The sequence below is a fragment of the Pelobates fuscus genome, chromosome 6, assembly GCF_036172605.1.
Source record: "Pelobates fuscus isolate aPelFus1 chromosome 6, aPelFus1.pri, whole genome shotgun sequence".
In the NCBI taxonomy this organism is placed as follows: Eukaryota; Metazoa; Chordata; class Amphibia; order Anura; family Pelobatidae; genus Pelobates; species Pelobates fuscus.
Window position 1 is genome coordinate 192,827,756 of NC_086322.1, and position 16,532 is coordinate 192,844,287.

The following is a 16,532-nucleotide window of genomic DNA, read 5'->3' on the forward strand; positions in this document are numbered from 1 at the left end:
AAATGACATTTCTGTCTGAAATTTACTGACACATCCTCTTACCTTTTCAGGTATCTTAATTACTTTGCTACGAAACCCAGTCCCACCGGAGTGATCTTAGATCTCTGGGAATCCCAGAATTATCCTGATGGAAGTCTCAGTACCCTGGCTGCGGTCTTGGAAGAAATGGGCAGACATGAAACTGTGGTATCTTTGACAGCAGAAAAAAAATACTGAATGGTTCAGCCTTTCTGCTAAATGAAACTGAGGAGCTCACCACCACAACATCTTCAGAAATTTGCAACAAGATAAAAACAAAAAGGAACATTCTACATAAGAATAATGACCAATGAGTTTCACTTGTTATACTAAAAAAAAAAGACTTTGTTAGAAATATTTCTTGTATAGGAACACAAAAATTAAAAAGAGACAAAAAAAACAAACAAAGCTAACAAAATACCATGCAAAGCTGTATCTTGAATATTATACACCAACCTGATCATTCAGTGTGACTATACATGGCTAGGTACAGGATTTTACAGTTTCCTAGGAAACGCATATTATTGCTATCCAGCTACATGGATAAACTTTCCTTACAATCCCAGATCCAATGGACTTTGTTTACATCCAATAATGGACAGGGATTATTGATACTATCCCATGATTATTTATATTTTGTGTAAGCCATTTGAGTGTAAATGATGTGCCCCTTGGGAGAATAAGAAGAGAGATTTTTTCCCCCAGAGAGATTATGGAGCACTGATTACTACACCAATCATCAACTTACATACCCCTCCCATTTCCTGATTCTCTGTACCAGATCTCTGAAATGCAGCTTAGTGTGTTCATCTTGAACTACAATATTCTTAAGTAAGGGATGGTCAAAACGTAAGCCAGATTTCTAACTGTTGTAGCACGTCAAGGGACACTGTAGGCACTTTAACCATTTTATCTCATTGAATTGGTTATAGTGCCTGGAGTCAATTCCACTATCCCTCCCTTCAGTGTTAAATCATTTTGTCAACACTGATTGAAGATACCTGGCCACTAAAAACTGTCCCCAGCTAGAGGTATGTCTAAGGCAGAGATAACAGACTTTTTTCTAGCCATACCAATTCATACCAACAATGGGACTTGTGATAGGCTGAAATTGGTCATCTGACACGGTCTATAAATCACAAGCACGCATTACTGCTCAAAGTAATGCTTCCTCATTAGCCCAAGCAGCAGAGACGGGCTGTTAATCTTTAGCATTAAAATTTGAAAACAGATTCAAACTGAAAGGAAATATAGTACAAGGGATTCCAGACACTATAACCACTTGAACAAAATTAAGCATTTAGAGTGCCTACAGTGTCTAGTAAAGCATCATGGGAAATTTCGTTCCACAACAGCTAGTTTTCTATCTTTCTGCCACCTCTAGTTTAAATCTTAAGGTGGCAAAGATTTATCAGTTAACATTATTGGAAAGACCAGGGTTATTTTTTTATAAGTGAAATCATAAACCGAAATCATAACAAGAGTTGGAATCAGAAAACAAATTTAATTTGGTGTCTTAAACAGACACATCAGTGTTAACACACATGACTTGTTTTCTCTTTTACAATGGATGGTATTGTTAGAATCTACCTTTTACTAGTAAACACCCTTATCCCTTTGTAACTCATGATATTTCAGTGATTTATTCTAGTTTTGTATATTTTTATAGGGGAGGGGGGGGGACTTGCTGAGATGATTTTGGAATTTAAGGGGTGGAGTGTAGGCCAGTGTAAGCCTCTACTAGGATAGTACAGGATAATCTACAGTTGTGACATACAGATTTACAAGTAATTAAAACACGTGCTAGACCCAAGAATAGATGATTTTTGTTATTTTTTTTTTAAAGCCAAATAGTTAATTCGCTAAACTGTGAATTGTTTTCTGTTAACAACCAAAACAAAATGTAGGCCTAAATAACCAAATTAGAATGACAGATGTGTTCTTGCAACAGTTGCCAACTCTGTGTTTTGTGCAATAACAATTCATTCTGTGGTTCTAGAGCAGTTCAAATTTTGACTTCATGGTTTGTTTTATTATAGAAAATGCCGTTGGTACTAAACAGTATAAACTCTATAAAAAGGGGGATATCCTGGAGCAAAACAAAATGTTGAGAAGCAATGGTTTAATGGGGACTTTGTATTTAGCACTCTGCTCCAGAATATTGTTTTATCTTTCATCTTCTTTGTGTTTAAAGTCCACCGTAAATGCATCAAGATATTTTTCCATTTTGAGTGTCACCTCTCTGAGTAAAGTAGTTGCTCACGGCTACAAAGTCCACCATGTTTTTCCTGTAATCCTTTGTCAGTTTTGTCACATATAGTTTACAGGAAAGGCATTACCTGATGTGTGTAGATGCCTTCTGAACCCCTTTAGTGTTGTTTACTGGAATATCAAATATTTGATAAACTAGCAATCACTGATGTTATATAAGTAGCTGGCAATTAGATTTGTGTGCAAATCCCTTTCCACTGCGTTGAGGGAATCACAAACAAATGCAAAACAAATCGATTAGTTCGGAATTATTTATCGATTGTTCATCCATAGATTAACAGGCATTTGATTCGTTCAACACAGCTGAAAGGGATTTGTGCACAAGTCTACTGGCAACAGCAGCATACTCACATTATCCTTGCTTAAAAAGAAGGGACGTGAACAGGGATAACTGCTAATTAAAAAAATAAACATATTACAAATCAATGAAGAATAAAAAAAACTTACCATTAGATTTCAAATGGTTTATTTGTATAGGCCTAATTTTGCATGTGGTTGATACATTAATAAATAAAATCCCATCAGATGGCAGGTATCTTTAGATAAAAGAAAGCTAAACAGCGGGATGCAAAAAGGCTGGATGCTAACTTTAACTATTTGAGTGAAAGAAGGTTGAGAAACATTTTAGAACCCCAGTAAATCAATAATGAGGACTGCTGTTCAATAAATAATTAGGGTTGGAGACTGGGTGTACTCAGGTTTCAGAAATTACAGCTGTTTAATGGGGGAGAAAAGTTCAAAAAACAAATTCCCCCGTGTGGAATTGATATTCTAGTAAACTATTGCAGTAAATTTCTGCAAAGGTATAGGAAAATCAAGCAAAAGCAACCCATTAGCAGCTCTAATAGTTTGACCATCAAGCACATTTTCAAACTAGTCCTGCCATGGTTTTTAAAAATGTACTTTTTACTTTCCATCAATACATTGTATGCCGATAATGGAACCCTTTGTCATGCAATTGTTAAAAAAAAAAAAAAAAACAGGCATGTCAAAAAAACAGCAAGCTTTGCATTCTCTTTACAGATATCTTATCATTTTTTTCTACTTTACCCCTTAATGACCGTCTACTGATATTCCATGCCTGCATCACAATCCAATATAACATGTCCTGCTTTTTTTTTTTTTTTTTTAACAATGGCAACACTATACATTACTACTGTTTATGTCTGATTGGGGCATAACATTTTGTTATAGGATACAGATTGTTATGATGAAATCACTCAATTGTTGGTCTTTAAAGGGGCTAAAAACCCTTGCAGTGCTAAGGAAGTAGTCCAGACAAACCCAGTCTGTCACTGATTGGGTTAAAAAAGAGGTTAGGGTGGTGGTTGGTTTATATTCTAATGACTGCCTGGCAATCATTGATTGCCAAATGAGCTGAACTGAAGTGTTAAAGCTCCAATTCCCCAGATATCTAGAGTTTTATGTGCCACATCGCTTTTGGGTTATTTAAGAGACAGAATACACCATTGTCCAGTAGTAATGTTCAATAGAATTGTTATCTCATATAAAACCATTAAAATATCTCTCTAGGCAACCAAAAATAATGTCTGGCTGCGTAGCAAAAAGGGAAAATAATCAATATGGATATAAAACAAACAAAACAAAATAAAAAAATCACGCAGCGCTTGGGCTCTCCAGTATTGGAATTGAAATTATATTTGTTACACTGCCTGGCGCACAGTCCATTTGCTAACTTATTCGCTGGAGTCCTAAATATGTAATACTAGTACAAATGAACTCATTAAGAACAACTGGTATTTGTTCAAAGACTGTGAACTCAGTAATATGTAGGGAGTTAGTTTTCAAGTTGTGTATTGTATTGAGATGCTTTTCATAGGCTGCCCTCTAGTGTTATCCTGAGCAAATTGCAATGTTTTTCTATGCGCTTTTTATACAATCAGGGGAGCTTGTGGGGAAACACTGTGCCTCTCAAATACTATTGCAAGTGGTTTCATTTTTTTTGTGGGAGAAAAAGTATGGTTTGCAATGTAAGAAAAAGACATTATAGCAAGTATGTTGTTACAGCGAGTATGTTATATTATTTCCTTAATATTCTGCATTAAAACACAGCTATATGTTGCCTATGCACTTGCTTAGCGTCCAGTTGCTTGTTTGAAACTTATTTTCAGGTCCCAATCGGGGCAATATAACCATAATATTTTGTGCGTGCTTTTAATTTTATTATTTTAGAACTTTTATTTTAATATTTTCCTTTTTAAAAATTTATTTTTTTATAGTTTTTAGCCATTATTTTAATTGTGTGTGTGTATATTAAAAAGTTTGCTTGTTAGCATATGTCTTTGAATGCAAATATTTTTAGAATTGGAAAATAGCCTTCTCTTTCATTGTTCGCTTGCGCATTGTGGGCTAAAAAAGGCATATTTCTGGTAAGATAATAGCAATTGTCCTATAGATATCAGTAAGAGAATAGCTATTAAGTTGTTTATCTCTTCTAATTAAATCCAATCCTCTATACCAGCACAGCTATAAAACCTTATTTTTCAATTGAATTTGTTTTTCCTAACAATCTTTTTGTCTAATTGTGTGTGTGTGTGTGTGTGTGTATATATATATATATATATACACACACACACACATATATAAAAAATATTCATATCTCCGTGTATCTTCTAGTACAGATCAATCCTCTGATTCTTTACAGAGGCTCTGAATGCTACCTTGAACAATTAAAGTATTTTCAGGTATTTGTCATCTAGAGCCATTCTTAGCTTAGCGCAGAGAAGGCTCATATCCATCTAGTCACTCATTAGGATATTTAATGGGGCAGTTAACTGATTGTAGAAGATGCTCTCCAAGTTCATAAAATTACAGAATGATCAATGCTTTGTGACATGATAAAGTAATAGAATCATAGTATGCTCTCAGTCTTATTAATTGCACTCATTAATTTAAAGCATTCATTAAAGGTATATTCACTCCTTACTAAACCCATTTTGCATTTGCTTTCAACTTTACTGAACATGTCACATATTTTCCATTTTTTCTCATTAATTTACATTTTTAAGTAAAATGTAATTAACTTTTTCATTGTGAATATATACTATTAATTCTGTAGTACCGTGTAAAATAACAAAAAACATAATTGTAGTAGAATTGCAAATATCAGCATTGAAAGGGTAAAACAAACATTTTACAATAATTCTAGTGTAATTTTTTTTGTTTATTTTATAAAACAAGAGTGAATGTACCTTGTAATTCATATCTATCTATATATTAACAATGAAAATCCTTGCACTCACGCTTAAATGACCTACTGCTTTTTTTGCAGTGGTGTAGTTGCTGGGTGCAAATCCTTTTAGGGATCTAGAAGCAGGAGTCACTTGATCCTGATGAAGGTCCCTGCGTGGACCGAAAACGTTGAATTTGAAATTTAAAGTCAGAGAGTGCAGCCTACATACTTCATCTATTGATATATATATATATATATATATCTCCAGAACCATGCATAGAAAATTTATACTGAAAGCATGTGACAGGTGACTACACTTGATAATGAGAACATAGTCAAAGTTTGACTGTTAGTAACTAAACATTCCTTGGGCACAGGAGATTGGGTCAATACAGAATAATTTAAAGCTTTCTTCAATATCTCACATTGCAAGAAAATAATTTAAAGAAAAATATATATATTTTTTTTTTAAAGTGGACTTTATACTGGCCCCCTTTGAAGTCAACTGTGGGACAGGAACACCTTCTTTCTGATCACAAGTCAGGTAATAAATAGATAATACGGTATTGGATTTTTCATACTGGATAGAGAATGTGAGGTGACTGGTTTTTACCACACGTCTTAGGAAGGGAGGAATAAAAATAATAATAAAAAAATAAGGATATGTGTAACATATTAATAAACACATTTTTGCATTTGGTTGTAAAATTAGGCAACTCTTTTGAAATGTATTAAATCTTAAGGGGGGAAAGATGTAGTTGAACTAAGATGCTCTTCACAAGAAATGATGGACAAAAAGCTTAATACGTGTGAGGAACACAGTGATGAAACATACTGCCACCACAGCCATTGGTCCTCCAGCTGTTGTAGATTATGAGTTTTACAATGCTCAGGTAGTGCAAACCCGCTTCATGTTTTGACTTATGGTTCCTTTTTTGGTGGTGAGGTGACAGTTGCCTCTATCACTTCCTTCGTACCTATGCTCATGTTGAAACTTACTTTTAATCATATCTCTCTTGAGGACTGGTTAAGATGTTAAAATGGTTTGTAGATGTAAATGACCAAACATGGGCCTCAGAAGCATTTCATTTTTCTTAAGTATATAAACTAATGCAGTATTGCTGCAAAATCGTTATTTTGGCTATAATGGTATACCGAAACAAAAAAACTATGTTGATTTTTTTCTTTTTATTGCCCTCCAGCTGTATTTACTATGCAATTCATTTTTCTAAAATTGTACCGAGAAAGAAATGCTATCAGTTGCATTCTTTGTATTTCTGTACAGTGGAGATGTAGTTTACTGGTTTGGTTGTGACTATTATTTTCCTCCCCTTCACTCCAGACTTTTTTTCTCCTTCACTATGTTTGTAAATGCCTGCATTTATTCTGTTAACGGAACATGTACAAAGTGTAATAAAAAAAAAAGTTTTCTAAACTGGTAATAAATTATATTTATAAGCAACTGACAACTTCCTGTCTAGTGTTTATTTTGTTCATTTTATTTGTCTTAGTTTTATTAATGCGTATATTCAAGTGGTTAATTCAAGATACATTGAAATACGACAATTTTAAAAATAGCTATTCTACTATATTTCCAGATAGATTATGACTCCGAAGTCCCTAGGTGCCATCCTATTGTAAAGATTCAAGACCTTTATAAACTGTTTGAAACGCACCTGGGTCCGTTAGGCATCCATAGTCTTCCAATCTTCTGTGATATTGCTAAAGTGGAAGTTTTATCTATCAATGTTGCCCAACTTTATAAACAGCATTCATTGACTGAAAGTGTCAGCTAACATTTTCAGCCATTGATAACCTAATTGGTATAAAATTGATACTGCTAAAGCAGAATGGGATCTTCTACTTTAGTAATATCACAGAAAACCGAAAATGCATACAAAAAAGTTAATAAAGTAGGTGACTGGGTTACCTATGAAGTAAGAAAAACAATAACCCAATACTCCTATGAGTTCGGAACATTGTTTACCTTATCAGTGTACATGGAGTAACCAATAAACAGAAAAAGAAAAACACTAGGCACAACATTTATATTATAAGTGGACTATTGCATTTATTAAACACAAAAAGTACAAATGAGTCAGGCAGATCACACTTTCTCAATGTACAGAGCCACCAAGTGAACAAGTGACTTAAGCGGTATATGTAGACCACCACCAGACCAAATAATGCTGGTAAACCACCTTCCTCATACCTCCAAAACACCCAGAGCTTTGCATGGAGGCCCAGGTCTGGAGAACGTGTGATGTCCAGTAACCTCTAAACCTACCTCATACCTTAAATACATCCAGAGCATTGCATGGAGGCCCAGGTCTGGAGAACGTGTGAGGTCCAGTAACCTCTAAACCTACCTCATACCTCAAAAACATCCAGAGCATTGCATGGAGGCTCAGGTTTGGAGAACGTGTGATGTCCAGTAACCTCTAAACCTACCTCATACCTCAAAAACATCCAGAGCATTGCATGGAGGACCAGGTCTGGAGAACGTGTGATGTCCAGTAACCTCTAAACCTACATCATACCTCAAAAAACATCCAGAGCATTGCATGGAGGACTAGGTCTGGATAGTGCATGACATCCAGTAGATCCGGTGTGTTCCTATGGCAACCTGGTATTGGTCAACCTAATGAACACTTGTTTCAAATATACATTTACTATAAATAGGGACTATAGGAGATGCAAAAGCAATATGGTCATGCTGCACAAGGTCAAAATAATACACTTGTAAACTAACCAAGCACATAAATTACTGAGTGTATCAGTTACCAGGCAACTGGAAAGCTCAAAATGACAAGTGTAAAGACTGTGTACAAAACTAGAGTCTAATGTTCAGAAGCATTTTCTCATAATGCAAACTTAACGGCAATAATGGGAACTGTAAAGACAGCAGACACTTAGGGGACCCAGGAAAGTGTCAAACCATTTTAAAATGTTTTTTTTTTTTTTTTTTTACCTTGGAATGGCACCACAGGACTCCAAGAACTATAATCATGACTGCTGTCTAGATGACTGTACCACCCACCCGGTGCCCCCCTTTCCCAATGACACACAGAGACCGTATAAAGTTGGGTAAGGGCATCGGCCACAGCTTTATTTAATTTTTCCATGCCAGCAACATAAATACTGTCAGCTGTTGGGGTGATTGCCCAACAGACAGGTCTATCCCCACAAACCATGAGTCCATGAGCAGCCTGCCTCCGCCATCAGCTCCCAACAGGCTGCGACTCCCCAAGCCTCCTCGGCAACTCCATCAGTTCTGCCTGCGCTGGCCAGGACTCCCGCGTGCTGTGACAAAACAAGAAAAGACAACCAACAACAAGCACCAGAAACAAAACCCACATTCCTTCAATAACCAAATGTCCTAAGGGCGGGAGGGCGGGAAAGTCAGGATCCCTGCACTTCCAAGAGCTGACTGGTAAGTCCCCTCCCCTCACTGTCCTTATAACTGTCTTCCATCTTAGCAACTATGTATCCATATATCCCCCTCCCCTCTCCTCTTCCTTTAAGACTCCTTATCCTAGCCGCAGTCATGTCCCCCCTTCCTTGTCAGTCCAGGGAGGTGTCTTTACAGTGGGCTTTGGTGGTTATAGTGCTTAATGTGCCCCTTTTAATCCTGATTAAAGTCATTTGGTGTACTACTAATGGAAACAGATTTGTATAGCAAAAATAAAGGCAACAAAATGATTTTTAAATATAAAGAATTTTAAATATATTTTTTCATAAAACAAATCTTTATGGTTAGTTGGACATTGCAACATCTGGTTCTGTACATACATTTTTACAGGTAGCATCTGACCTTTAGAAAAAGCCCTGACATATAACGAAGTTAGACAATTTACTGACTTCAGATTCCACAAAAATATAATAGTATTTAAAAAAAAGGACTTTTCTATCTATCACCACATGCAAACATACATAGTCAGTTAGCGACTAAAGAGTGAATTTAAGATTTTAAAAGTTACAATATCTTTAGAAGCCAAGGTAAACTCCTTTAATCCAGTCCCATAAAACATTTGATCAATTAATCGATTACCACCAGCAATGTAAGGAGTAAATGGATAACAAAGTGGTTCGTATATAAGTAGATTAGTATAGTTGGACACAATGTATATTTCTAGTGACCTGCATACTAATAAAGCTATCATTGTTTCTTTAATGGTATATGTCCTGTATATCTAAAAAAAATAAAAAAAATAAGTGTGTACTTGAACCTAATTGACACAGAGAGTAAAATATTACGAAACGGCAATCATTTTCACCAGAATGTTAAAGACAATCCAAGATGAATACAGAAGACAGAGCACTGTAGTAAATGTACTATCTCATAGCAAAGTATTGTATCTAGTAGTAGAGGCTGAGGCCTGCTTCTGGAGGTGTAATGTGCTCCAATTATATCAGCCTTGTTCTCCTTTGAGTTTAAAATACAGATAAACATTTCTTAACAAAGATTACACTCTATAGGATCAGCAATTTGGGAACCAATGGCGACCCTGTGACAATACATTGGTATGTCCAAAATATATTTTGTCAAAATCATTCATCAAAATGATAATAATAATAATACGGTATTACTAAGGAGATTTTTCCATCAGACTCTTTTCTTTCATGTTTAAATAAAACATTGTAAGTAAGAATTTTACATTTGCCAAATCATGCCCAAAACACACAGTGCTATTCGGACATATCAGTATGCATAAAGACATTTGGCAACTTCGTGTTTCTTTTAGATCATGTTTTCCTCCATATGATATCATCTGCAAACACATTTCATGCATGAAATTGCTTTCTTAGTAACCACCCTTAGGAAAATAGCATTGACACTATATATGGCACACACTAGTATACACCTAAGGAAAAAAAAAAAAAGGAAAGGAAAGAGTGTATATTTGAAGTGTTCTGCAAAGCAAACCACATCCTAGCAAGAGCACCATGCTTTATTACACAGATGCGTTAAGTCGTTTGCCTTTAATTATATGCTATGCTGCACATAGGGATTTATTTCATAGTTTGTATCTACTCATGCTAGTTTACAGATCTGGAATTATTGCAGCCTTTGGAGAATTATCCATGCTATATTTCACACAGGGACAGACAGACAGCACTCTGAGCCTGTAACCAAAGTTAGGCCCTTCCATGTCCATTGTATTCTATACGCCTTTTCCAAGTGTATTTCTCAAAAATATCTTCCCCTTTTCTTAGTGTCTCTCTCTACGACCCCCTTTATTTGTGCAGCTATACTACCATTTATTTGTGTCTCTCCCTAATACCTCTCTGTTTTTGTACTTCTCCCTACCCCCCTTGTTCATGTGTCTTTCCCCAATAACACTGGTGGACTTTAGTGTTTCTCTTGCCTATGTCCTTCTTCATGCATGTTTTTTTCATGTCTCTCCCCCAATATGGTATTTTCCCCTTTCAGCATCTCCTGTACCCCTTTGTTGTCTCTTCCCCCAATAACACATTCTTCCCCTTTTTGGTGTTTCCCTAATCAGCTTCTTAAATGTATTTTTCTGTCAGTGGTCTGCATGCAATTTCTATCTCTGTTTAGCTGCTTCAATAAAACTGTCTCGCTTATGGTGGAAGTTATATGTGGAGAGGAATTAAAAAACAACATAACACCATGACCTCTCTCTGTTTCCCAAACTATTTCCTAAACTTCCCAGTCAAACACGATTTGATTGCTAAGGTTAAATATCTTGAGGGTAGGTAGGTGGGAGCTCAGTTACGAAGTCCCTACTATTGGTGGACCTGTGCTCAGTCTGCCTCAAAGTGCACATATGTATTTCTTGCACTGTTTGCTTTTAGCCATACTATATTATAAATGTGATCTATTGTAAGCTGTTTATAACCGTTATATATTATACATATTGATATCTTTATCAATCTGTAACTATATTATATAACACTTTTGACTTGTTTTATGTTAGATCACATATTTGGATTTATTACTGTCTGTGGTAATGCTATTACATACTTGGAAATAGTATAGTTTGTAACAATGCTATATTACATATTTTGAATTATAATACATCAGTCCTGCTGAGTCTGTTCAATGGGTCTCACCATACTGTGAACTACCGTATATATCTCAACATCATAGGAAATGGATCACACAATCTACAGTTTTTACAATAAGTTTGCAATTCTCCTGGAACTTACTAAAATGAATTAAAACTGCATTTTGTACTTATTTGTGAGCTTAAAGCTTAACTGTAATTTTCTGGTATCAGTTTAATTTTTGTCTGCCATAATCACGCTCGCTTTGGAAAATAATATGTCATAAGCATTATGGCAGGCTAGAGCCAGCTGTCCAATCTTGCATCTAACTCCTTACAAACCACTTATTAGGTTTCAGTGTTTGTGCTTTTTGCATATTTCATGATATTTCAGACTGTTGTAACATACCTATTACCAGTTATCTAACATTCCATTTGTAATATGGTGCTTTTGTGAATTATCATTTTATCTCAAGTTATGTTCTAGCCCTGCTCGATCAAAAATGGGAAAAAAACGCTGTTCTGAATATTCCCATCAAACCCTGTCTGCTCATTGTTATATCTATTACAGCTTTACATATTATAAGGTCATGATTAATATTTTATATCTGAAATTGGATTTCATTGCACTGATCCAATGCAAGCAATTAGATGACACGTTCAATCTTTCGGTAGTGTAGACGGTATTTCTAGATCAAAATTTAATCGTGAATACTACACAATCAGCTTAAATAATTCTATCCTGTGTGTGATTATGTTTACCTCCATTGTTCCAGAGTACTACAACCACCAAACATATTGCATATTGGCACACAGTGTAGGCTTAAAAAATATTAACTGAAAAATAATTAAAAAAAAAAAAAGAAATATCCAGACATAAATACAATACAAATATAAAGCTACCTACAGGATACCATATCACCATAGGAATAAAAAAGTCAACATTCCCAATCAAGCACATAATAGTTATATTGAATATTCCAAAAGAAAAAAAGGGGATTCAAATTAAAATGTGTCTATTTGTCCATCACATAAAAAAAAAAAAAAAAAAATATTCCCCAAGATCCAACTAGGATCATACCTCCTTCCTGCCCAAACACTAAGCGATAATGAGGAAGTGAGGAATATTTACATTTTTTAAATTAAAAAGTAATTTAAAAAGGATGGAGTCAGGTAAGGTCCTAAGATCTCCCGCCAAACACACAGCACAAGCAGCCTATTACATTACCAACCTCTTCTCTCACAACTTCTGACTGTCCAAGAGGTACAAAAGGCAGCAATATGGAAGACTTTTACATTCCCTTCTATGTAATTATTTTCTAAGACACTCAAGAACACTTAACACATTCACTATCAAGTTCTTTTTGTTTAAAAAAATATTAGCATAATATTTATTTGAATTACGTATGCTTATCTAGTACAATAAACATCTCATAAAACAGAAATTTGTGTACAGATATAAATATGTATTATATTTACATATAAATTATGTAAATTTAAATGTTTCATATATTTGTTCACGGAAATTCTGGGGATAATGAAATGCTTTAGCCTGTATACAGTATCCCTCACCCTTACACTGGGTCTGAAATAAATTTTTTTCACATACAGTGGGTGTGAAAATAGATAAATAAAATTGGTCAAACAGTCTGCCTAGGTATTTGTAAGCACTAGCAGTACAGTTTACTGAAAATAGCAACAGAGTTTAAAAACAATGTCTGCATTTCAACAAAAAAGCCCACATACAGTAAAACAATATATTTCTAGAACCAAATATTAAGAATTTATCCTTTTTTAAAAGAAATTAAAAAAAAATTCTGCCATTTGAGCACCAAAGTACAGTTCACAGGACCTTACTGTTTTCTATTTTTTTTTCCCTCAGTGCTTAAATGTGATTTTTTTTTAAGCTAAAAATGTTAATCTAGTAATTTATTAAAGTGAGGTGGGTGGTATTTAGTGGGAAATTGGGTAATGCAGTGTCAAGTCAGTTAGGTTAAAAAAGGTAAGAAATTAAATGTGTTAACTATGAATATAAATTCTATGAGGAGGCTTATAAAATTTTAGCAGCAGACTCGGCAGACAGTCGAGATGCGGGAGACTGCGCAGAGAGTGACGCAGGAGACTGCGATTATTTACTTGACACTGCAGGACCCACAGGAGAAAGCACTGTTTTCCACGGCACTGGTGCTGCCTATTGAGCAGATGATTGGATACCCCCTAATGATTTCACTCCTGGTATAGCTGTCTACACTGCTACTCCTGGAATGCAGGTTAATTGGTCTTGCTATAGTTCACTGGAGTTTATGCAGCTATCCGTGGGGGATAATATTTTAGAGGAGGGAAATTGTCACCCAGACTAATATGTCAACTGAGCAGTATCTTGCCCAGAATCTCTTATTGCCAGGAAAGGTTGGTGGTACCCCACCACTGCTGAAATTAAGGCTGCTAATTTGCGTTACTCCCAGTTTTTCCACACACAGTGAGTAGGCCAGGATATGAAATTATACTGCGCTTTATGCACTTTATTAACAACATAAAGTGTCCACATAAAAGTTATCCTCAGTAAGATTACATACTTTAAATGTTCTCCCTATTTTCCCACTTCAATGAAAAATTTGTAAGAATTTATAAATATAAAAATATTCAATATGGGGGGGCAGGGCAAGGCTGCAAAGCTGAATGGTCGCATGTAGCACGAGCTCCGCACGAGAAACCAATATTTTAGCGAGATACCTTGATTTTTCACATTGAAAACGCAGCATACTACAAGCATCTCCTGACCCAAAGCCTGCTTCACCCCAGGGTTTTCTCAACGCTTGTCCAGCAATCTAAACCTGAAGCACTCCTGCGGCCCACCTGGAGGTGCAGGTATGGAGGAGGCGGCCCATCTCCCCACTTGCCAACCCTTGGAACACGTCAACGCAGCAGAGGTCCCCGTTATCCCAGCACTAGCACCCTCTCCTTGTGCCTGCCACTGGGGAAATTGTGGCCCAGCTGCCCCATCACTAGAGCCAAGATGGAGGTTGCCATGCCACAAGGCCTAATGGAGGTTTCACTACAGCGACTAGAGGTGATCTTTGAGAAATTCTGGCAAAAATTGCAGCACAGCCAGTACACAGCACTGGAGCAGAGTAGGAGTGAAAGCCCACTGCACTACTTGCCTCCCAGGGCTGACAGCACACCATCGGCACCACGTGCCAGAGGACCAAGGAGAAGACAGCTGACATGGCGTCTAGCTGGGATATTCTGTGCCCATTTCAGTGGTCTTATGTGCTCCCAACTTGCGCTGTTACAGTCCATAATGAATGTGGCAGCAAGGCTCATCTTCCTGTCTGCCTGCACCTCCCATGCCTCACCCTTCTGTCAGTCCCTACATTGGCTTCCTATAAGATATAGGGCTCATTTTAATATTCTAGTTCTTGCTTTAAAATCTATACATAATGCTGCTCCCACCTGTCTATCCTCCCTAGTATGTCCCATCTAGGCCCTTACGCTCTGCTGAAGACTTACGTCTATCTTCTGTCCGTACTCCCATCTCTGATGCTTGCCTTCAAGACTTCTCGAGGGCTGCACCGTTCCTGTGTAACTCATGTCCCTCCTCCGTTAGATGCTCACTCAGTCTCCACTCCTTCAAAAAAATAATTAAAAACCCACTTCTTCAAAAAAGCGTATCAATTAAACTGTTAATAGCTCCCGACTGATTCCTCTCTTGCCACTGTCATTAGTCTAATACTATCCTTAACTTTTGAGTCACTTTAACCCACTCCCTCTACCATGTAAGCTCATTGAGCAGGGCTCTCAACCCCTTCTGTTCCTGTGTGTCCAACTTGCCTGGTTCCAACTACATGTCTGTTCATCTACCCACTGTAAAGCGCTGCGGAATTTGTTGGCGCTATATAAATAATAACATAATAATAATAATAATAATAATCTTGCACCCTCCAGCAGCAGCATGTATTTTTCTGTCGCAAACCACGAGAGGGTTGCTGTGGGTTGCTATCGCAATGCTCTACGCGGCACACAATGCATGCCGGAGCGTTGCCATGGCAATCCATGGGAATGCTATTACGGCTTGCGAGAGGAAAGGGCATGCTGCTGCTGGAGGGTGCAAGATGACTACTGGTTCCCTGCTATAGCCACCAGACCACCAGGGAAATGTGTTCCCCCTTCCTGGCCACAGGTAGGAGGCAGGGAATGGGAAATAGTGTGATCTGTGTGTGTGGATCCAGTGGGAGTGTAGTGCAAGTAGTGTGTTTTGTATGCAGTGTCTGTTTGTGTAGTACATGTGTGTGTGTTTGTTGTGTAGGATAAGTGCTGGGGGAAGGGGTTGCAGTTTTTTTTTTTTTTTTAATTAGTTGGGCTTAAGGGGGGAATAAGCCCAACTAATTAAAAATCTTCTTTTCCCAGTATTTATCCCAAACAACAGACACTACATCCACTAGACAAACACACACTGTATCCACTACACACACACTATATGCACTACACAAACACACACTACATCCACTATACAAACACACTGCATCCAGGGCCGGTGCAAGGAATTCTGCCGCCCTAGGCAAAGATCAATTTTGCCGCCCCCTCATAAGATCGTTCCATCTTGTCACAAGTTTATGCACTGACCTCCAAAAGGAAACATTCCACAGATTTCCTTGAACAATTTAGTAGATGTACCCCAAAAGAAATATGCTTTTTTTTCTGCAAGCCCTCCAATTAGAGGCTTCTGATTGAGAAGCCTCTGTTCGAGGGCTTCTGTTCTAGGGCATGCACATTCAATCACAGATTTCCTATGTTTCACATTGAGCTCTAGTTCAGCTCATTGAGAAAGGGAGAAGTGTCCCATGCTCACTCTGCCCTTTGTTGGCTGCCGGGTATGGCATCACACCGAGTCTCGGCAGCCATGAATCTAGAGCAGTGGTTCCCAACCACCCCTTAACAGTCCAGGATTTAGGGACTACCTAGATGTGTTTAGGTGGTTTTTAGAAAAAAGAAGAAAAAACACTTTAGACACAACAGGGTAATCCCTAAATCCTGGAATG

The 16,532-nt window shown here is 37.0% G+C and overlaps 1 protein-coding gene across 1 annotated transcript in view; it reads left to right on the forward strand.

Moving 5' to 3' along the window:
- UNC5C (unc-5 netrin receptor C) overlaps positions 1–1,548 on the forward strand; it is a 346,592-nt gene extending 345,044 nt beyond the window's left edge. The window contains exons 18-19 of the mRNA XM_063458624.1: positions 51–1,271; positions 1,346–1,548. Coding sequence (XP_063314694.1) covers positions 51–216 — 166 coding nt within the window. The 3' untranslated portion in view covers positions 217–1,271; positions 1,346–1,548. The remainder of the gene's footprint in view (positions 1–50; positions 1,272–1,345) is intronic.
- The last annotated feature ends 14,984 nt before the right edge of the window (positions 1,549–16,532 follow it).